General features: G+C 33.9%; 1 protein-coding gene across 1 annotated transcript; it reads left to right on the top strand.

The window, feature by feature from the left end:
- Positions 1–374: 374 nt before the first annotated feature.
- Positions 375–7,703, top strand: nedd1 (NEDD1 gamma-tubulin ring complex targeting factor). The gene is made up of 11 exons (XM_016279772.1): positions 375–867; positions 1,384–1,527; positions 3,132–3,226; positions 3,309–3,425; positions 3,595–3,765; positions 5,057–5,174; positions 5,285–5,439; positions 5,527–5,710; positions 5,789–5,897; positions 7,358–7,545; positions 7,684–7,703. Exons 2-11 carry the CDS (start codon positions 1,392–1,394, stop codon positions 7,701–7,703), a joined length of 1,293 nt encoding a protein of 430 aa, XP_016135258.1. The 5' UTR covers positions 375–867; positions 1,384–1,391.
- Positions 7,704–8,392: the final 689 nt, after the last annotated feature.

The raw sequence follows: 8,392 nt of genomic DNA, 5'->3' as shown, positions 1-8,392 counted from the left end.
TGGGGTGTATTTGTAGCAATATCCAAAAATACATTGTATGGTGATTTTTCTTTTATGACAATAATATAGGATATTAAGTAAAGATCATGTTCCATGAAGATATTTTGTAAATATATCAAAACTTAATTTTTGATTAGTAATATGCATGGCTAAGGACTTCATTTAGACAATTTTAAAGGTGATTTTCTAATAGTTGTATCTCAGCCACATAGTGTCCTATCCTTAGAAACCATACATCAATGGAAAGCTTATTTATTCAGCTGTCAGATTATGTATAGATCTCAATTTCAAGAAAATGTATCCTTATGACTGGTTAGGTCCAGGGTCACGTATGATCATTTTAATGCAATATGGTCATACACTGATTAGTTATTTTTCTTTTTTTAATGGCACTCAAAAACATTCAATTACTTGTAGTGATTTAGTTTTTTCTCTGTCTTTCCTTAAATAAATCCGAACGTGCACTGCATTAACATCTTCTAGCCAGTGTTCTGTTGGTCTTATTGCAAAATACCTTTTGTTTACTTGAATTTAACAGCACTACAAACGCATTTGAACGCATATTCCTTATCAGGCGTGTTTATTAATGCAAACTTTGACACATAAACGCAATGACCTGTATTTGCCCTCCCCACACTGGCGTTGCTGCTTGCTTGTAATTCCGAACATTTCCTGTTTTTGAGCCCAGCGGCGCGCCGTAGTGGCGGTTTCTTACTGGAGCCACGGATGTTCAAACTTTATTAATATAACAAAGTTTTACTTTCTAATAAAAGGACTCATTTATTCAACCAGCGTGGATGTATTGTGACCTTTTTTTTACCAGCATATCCTTCAGTTTTTTCTTCACTTTTATAGTCTAAACCAGGGGTAAGTAGCTAACTGTTGCTAATCAGCTGATGAATGCAGAAACTATTAGCACAACATCACGAACAGCAACAAATAAATGCGAATTAGAGTGTAAAAGTCTTTTAACGAGGATTACGAATTTATTCCAAATGTTATTGATCAGAATTAGCGGTTAAAGTCGCTTTTATGTAAGTCAACAGAATTTGATTATGCTCTAAAGTTAAAGAAGATTGCATGTATTAGCTGCATTGCTAGTTGGCTAACTTGCATGTAACTTAGTCCAAGTCACTAAGGATATTTTAAGAGTTGTAAAGGCATAATTCAGACTACGAATAATACCATGCAATTATAAACTTATGGCTATACAACATGTGTTATTAATTGCTAATCATAAAAGTGACAGAATAATGCTTTAAAGTGCAATATTATACGATTATTTGAAACTGTTATTCCTATACAGGCATTCAGGATTCTTGTCAATAGTGGAAAACAGTGGGTCGCGCGCCTGACAGCTGTCCATCTTTTGTCTCCTGACAGCCGTTGCTATGGAGGACGTCACGCGGCTGGTGTCGTCAGGTGACTGCCTGAAGATCTGGGACTCGACCTCCATGACGGTGCTGGAGCAGTTCAACCCCCACAGTGCCACGCATCCAGTGGCTCAAGTGTGCTGGAGCAGCAGCAGTATCCTCTAGCTCTGTCAGATCACTCTAAACCATTTCCATTAGGATTCTGAGCATCTTTCACGTGTCTCACAGTGATGCCAGTATGCATACTGTATATATGATATACATATGACTTTATAATGTGTGTGTATCATCTTTTAGAAGAGATATTCCCGAGGAAAACCATGTTTACCAAAGCGAAGTGTGCAATTTCTCTGACTCTGGAGAAAAGTAATGATAAAATGTAATAATAACGTAAAAAAAAAAAGAGTAATAATAAAATGTATATAAATAAAAAAGAATAAATAAAAATAATACAATTGTATTAATGTAATTGTGTTTAAAAAAAACGAAATGAATAAAATTATATTGAAAGAAATCGATCATTAGATTTAAACAAGTAGAATACATTTATATTTAATTAATTAAATAAATAACATAAATTTGATTAAAATAAATGTTAAATAAATAAGACATAGTACAGTATTATAGTGAATAGAAAAGAAAACGTAATGTTACTTAATAGAAACTAAATATTTTCCAAATAATATTTTCAATTTGCATAGTATACCAATTTAAATCATTTAAAATGTTCTTTATACATGAAAATATGTAGCTGCTTTTAAAATTTTAGGATGGGGTCCCTTGCATGAGGATGATTATATTTAGGGGTCCGTGGCATCTAAAAGATGGAAACCCCCTGAGTTGGACAAACATGGTGCATATTTATTTACATTAATTATAGCGAATTTGGTCCCACTTTATATTCGGTGGCCTTAACTACTATGTACTTACATCACAAGATAAGTGCAATGTATTTATTGTGTTCATATTATATTGCAAAACAATTTTGCTGCTATTGAGGTGGGATATATGGGTAAGGTTAGGGACAGGTTTGTATGGGTAGCTTTAAGGCTGGGTAAAGGTGTAAGGCATGGGTCAACAGTGTAACTATAAGTGAAATTGTAGAAATTAATTATAGATGTAATTACATGCAGGTATTTTTTAAATATAAGTACAATGTAAAAACATGTACACAATAAGTGCATTATATCAAATGATTAATTTAAATGTAAGTACGTAGTGGTTAAGGCCACCTACGCGAGGATGGGGTCCCTTGCATGAGGATGATTATATTTAGGGGTCCGTGGCATCTAAAAGATGGAAACCCCCTGAGTTGGACAAACATGGTGCATATTTATTTACATTAATTATAGCGAATTTGGTCCCACTTTATATTCGGTGGCCTTAACTACTATGTACTTACATCACAAGATAAGTGCAATGTATTTATTGTGTTCATATTATATTGCAAAACAATTTTGCTGCTATTGAGGTGGGATATATGGGTAAGGTTAGGGACAGGTTTGTATGGGTAGCTTTAAGGCTGGGTAAAGGTGTAAGGCATGGGTCAACAGTGTAACTATAAGTGAAATTGTAGAAATTAATTATAGATGTAATTACATGCAGGTATTTTTTATAAGTACAATGTAAAAACATGTATGTACACAATAAGTGCATTATATCAAATGATTAATTTAAATGTAAGTACGTAGTGGTTAAGGCCACCTACGCAGATTTAGTTGATTTATTATTGTAGGGGTTTGCCTTGACAGTGTTCAGATCAGTACCTGGTCAGTGCCAGCAGTATAGGAGACAAGCTGGTGGTGTCCAGTCTCAAGTCATCTCCAGTTCCAGTGATGGAGCTGGGTGAAGGGGTGAGCTGAGCACCTTGATATCTTCTGTCCTATCTAAATATATCTAGGTCATGTATGTCTTATAATGGACTTTTGTTTGTAGAAAAAGCAAACCCGTGTCAGTCTGAACTCCACATCACAGTTCCTGGTCAGCGGAGGACTGGATAACACGGTTAATATCTGGGACCTAAAGACAAAAAGGTTGCACCGAAGCCTTAAGGTAGCACACGGTTAAAAATCATTTTTATGTATATAGATTGCTTATTTGACAGTTTCAAAGGAAATTCAGTGGGAAGTTTGTTGGAAGTATGTTCTTCTTTGAAGCTAAAGTACAACCACAAAAATGTCCCAAAACAGCCGCAACCTAATCAATGTCTCTTTCTGTGTAGGACCACAAGGAGGAAGTGACATGTGTGTCTTTTAACGGAGGCGATAGCTACATAGCATCTGGCTCCACTAGTGGAGAAATCATCCTCCACAGTATCACAACCAACCTGTCCAGCAAACCCTTCGGCCATGGGCCAAATGTGGTGAGTTTACGTTCGGTATCGATAATTATTGACATTTTTTTATAACCTTTTTTTTAAAACAAAGAGCAATAGAATTTTTTTTTATTATTTAACCACTGTATTTTTAAATTAACCCAATTTATTAAGACAAACAACAAATATTTTTGTTTTAACAGTCAAACACACAATAAAAATGTAACAAATATCTAATTTCTAATGTTTTATATGCAGATTAAATGGGTCTTAAGGAAACTTTTGTCTTGTCTCCCGAGGGCACAATGAGTAAAATAATGCAGCACATTTAAATGGTCAACGCAAGGAAATAAGTTTATAAAAAAACGTGCATTACGTCTACATTAACTCATATAAATCAAATATAATTTCGTAAATTGCATAAACAATTATGAACAAAACAGCATCATGTATTTATGCATTGCTTAATCCAAAGAGCCGAAGCGCCATTCACTCAGATTGCATTTAAAAACATATGAGACGCAGTGAAAAGGAATAAACCTCCACAAATTTGCGACGTGTTTTCTAAAAGTTTAAACTGTTTTAACTTTGCATGGCTACATCTCTTCTCTGAGACGCAAGTGCAGCAGTCATATTTGTCCGTCTAAAAATGCGCTGAATATGCATTCTGTGTGAATGGCTTGGTTTCGGTTTTCACCTAATCAAGATCTTCTCTGCATTTAGCTTCTAGACATTCTCCTTCAGGATTTTCTGATAGAGTGCAGAATTCATGGTTCCATCAATTATGGCAAGTTGTCCAGGTCCTGAAGCTGCAAAGCAGCCCCAGACCATCACACTACCACCACCATTGTTTGACTGTTAGTATGATGTTCTTTTTATGAAATGCTGTGTTGGTTCAACTTTTGTCTCATCAGTCCACAGAATATTTGCCCAAAAGTCTTGGGGATAATCAAGATATTTTTTGGCAAATATTAGACAAGCCTTTGTGTTCTTTTTGGTCAGCAGTGGCATGATGTGTTGCTCTTTAAGCATGCTTCACTTTGTCAGACAGGTTCTATTTAAGTGATTTCTTGATTCAACAGGTCTGTCAGTAATCAGGCCTGGGTGTGGCTAGTGAAATTTAACTCAGCTTTCTAAAATAATGTGGTTAATCAGTTCTTTCATGATTTAACAGGAGGGGGCAATTCATTTTTCACGTAGGGCCAGGTAGGTTTGAAAAGCTTTTTTCCCTTAATAAATGAAATCATCATTTACAAACTGCATTTTGTGTTTACTTGCATTATCTTTGTGTAATATTCAAATTAGTTTGATGATCTGAATCTTTTAAGTGTGACAAATATGCAAAAAATTAAAAAACAGGAAGGAGGCAAAAACCTTTTCACGGCACTGTATCAATCTATTTGTCTATCTACACACTAATTGTTTGCTAATTATCTCTTTAGATTACAAAGGGCACAGACTGAGTGATGTATCAAGTGGGAAAAAAGGCCAGTTTGTACAAACTGCATTGTAATCAACAGTAATGAGCGTAATAAGAACAACAAAACAACAAGGTTTCATTTACTTTTACCAACATTAGCATTTTCTGTGTTACTAGACTTTGAATGCCTACCTCATTTCGCTGGTGGGTCGTCCCAGAGGAAGACCCCATTGGGCACTCCAGGCAGTCGCTGCTACAGTCCGTCTGTGGTTCAGACTCCTCCACCAATCAAAGAGGAGGAGTCCATCACTACCCCACCGCAACAGACTGATGTACAGAATGGCAACAAGGTCACTTTATTTATAATCCGATATGTTTTTGCATTTATAGATTACATTTTTTATCTGGATTATCGACAGGTGGAGAAGAATAACAGTCTCCGGCAGGAGTATGATGTCACTAGCACACCCCCTGCTGCTCAGAGCACACATGTTCAGTCTGTGAACACGTACAACACCCCTGAGCCCGGTCAGAGGAGAGATCTGCCCACCCAGCTCACCTATGATTCACCGGTCAGCAGAGCTCCTCCTGCAGCTGCACCAGGTGTGTTTGAATGGGCCACGATTAGATTAAAAGTCGCTTTAATGGGGCAAAGTGAGTGATGGATGTTTTGATCTAAAGCTCCAGCGGCGGCAGTCGAATCTGGAGCCGAGGGCCGTGGAGCTCCGCTCACCTCCATTCAGATGAACTTTGTCCGTAATATGATCCATGAGGCACTGGAGGACTTCAGGTGAGTTACTGATTTAAATTTAAAATGACTGTTTTCAATTAGGACTGTGCAATTAAGACAATATTGCCTGACAAGCTAGGCAATATCGTGTTCATAATCGAATGCGATTCATCTGCGATAATGAACGCGATATTGCCGAGCTTGTCAGTGAACTCTGTGTAGTAAAGGCCGCTCCATCTGAAAGCAGGTGATGGCGATTTACTTCTAATCACGGAACCGGCTTTGCTGACGAGATGTGCATGACAATCGCATGCGATTAATTGCACAGCCCTATTTAAAATTTTTATATATTTTAAAATGTAATTTATTCCTGTGATACAAAGCTGAATTTTCAGCATCATTACTCCAGTCTTCAGTGTCACATGATCCTTCAGAAATCATTCTAACATGACGACCCTGGACCACAAAACCAGTCATAAGGGTACATTTTTTTTTAAATGAGATCTGGAATCAGAGGGTGCAAAAAAATCTAAATATTGAGAAAATCGCCTTAAAAGTTGTCCAAATGAAGTTCTTAGAACTTATAACTAACTAACTAACTAAAAAATAAGTTTTTATATATTTACGGTTGGAAATTTACAAAATATCTTCATTGAACATGATCTTTACTTAGTATCCTAATGATTTTTGGCATAAAAGAAAAATCGATAATTTTGACCCATACAATGTTTTTTTGGCTATTGCTACAAATATACCCCAGCAACTTAAAACTGCTTTTGTGCTCCAGGGTCACATATGGTAATTTGATGCTCAAGAAACATTTTGTATTATTATCAGTTGAAAACAGTTGCGCTGCTTAAATTTTTTGTAGAAACTGCTACATTTTTTCTTTGTTCTTTAATAAATAGAAAGTTCAAAAGAACATATGAAATCGAAATCTTTTGTAAGATAAATATCTTTGTCACTTTTGGTCAATATAATGATTTCTTGATGAATACAAGTAGTAATTTATTTAAAAAAAAAAGAAAAAAATGATTTAAACTAAACCAAAACTATTAAACTAAACGGTAGTGTATATATCAGGGTTATTATAGTTTAAAAAATATATATAAAGTTATTGTATTTCAGTTAGATGTCAAGGAATCATTTCTTGTTTTCATTTAGTTTAACTTAAATGAAAACACCTAAAACTGATATAAAAATGAGTAAACACTAAAAGACAAAAGAGATGATGAAAACACAACAAAAATTTAAAATTTTAAAAAAAGAATTTAAATTACTAATGAAATCTACAGTATTATCTCAATGATACTAAAATAACACTATATTGTGTGTGTATATACAGTACATAGACATATATAGTATATGTGTGTGTGTGTTTACACACACATAATATTTTTACTAATTAAACCATATATTCATATTTAGATACTATCTAGATAGATAGACATCTATCTATCAGATAAATATTCAGATTTAGAGTCATTTAGTCATTAATGACTGTTTTGTTGTTTCCTCAGGGACACTTGTCATAGAGACATTATCAATCTGCAGGTGGAGATGGTTCGGCAGTTCTATATTCAGCTGGTATATTTGTCTCTTTTACAGGCCAAATCCATAATTAAGTTTAAATGCCATGAAAACAAAATGAACAATTATACATATTCACTAATCTACTTCTTCTTCTTGACTGTAGCAAACCCTTCTTGTAATTTTCAAAGTTCTGAGTCAAATCAAATTACCCAAAGCGTTTCTCCCAGTGTTTTCGTATAGTTTTTTTTACAATATAAAAAATAATCTTAATTGTACCCATTATTGTACAAAAAAAATATATCTAAATTTTCAGACTACATCAGTGCCAATTGACAAAGTTTGGTCTGAACTGCTGAGGTATTTTACAAATTTTTTTTGTAAAAATAAATTAACCAACATTGAAAAGTATTCATTGGACTTAAAATTGACAATACAATCTGCCTAATATCAACTAACTATATGAAGTCAGTCTTCATTTATATTAAGAGGATAAACATATATATATATATATATATATATATATATATACACACACACACACACACACACATACATGCATATATAAAATCCAATTTTTTTCAATTTTGAATGCAGTATAGGTTTGCATTTGATAAGATGTTTTTTTTTATTTTTTTATTTTTTATAAATTAATACTTTTATTCAAGCAAGGATGCAAAAGTGACAAAGACGTTTACATAGTTAGAAAGGATTTTTATTTCAAATAAATGCTTTCTTTTATGGCAAGAATCCGGAAAAAATATTTCACAGTTTTCACAAAAATAATGAGCAGCAGAACTGTTTTCAATATTAATAATAAGACATATTTCTTGAAGGATCATCTGACACTGAAGACTGGAGTAATGGCTGTTGAAAATTCAGCTTTGCATCACATGAATCATTTACATATTCAAATATAATTTTAAATCATCATAAATTATAATAATATTTCACAATATTATAGTTTTTGATTAAACATATACAGTCTTGGTGAGCATAAAATACTTTTTTATTATATAACAATA

The sequence above is a fragment of the Sinocyclocheilus grahami genome, unplaced genomic scaffold, assembly GCF_001515645.1.
Source record: "Sinocyclocheilus grahami isolate Dianchi unplaced genomic scaffold, SAMN03320097.WGS_v1.1 scaffold133.1, whole genome shotgun sequence".
In the NCBI taxonomy this organism is placed as follows: Eukaryota; Metazoa; Chordata; class Actinopteri; order Cypriniformes; family Cyprinidae; genus Sinocyclocheilus; species Sinocyclocheilus grahami.
Note: the sequence above shows the minus strand (reverse complement) of the source record. Positions and strands in the feature narration are given on the sequence as shown.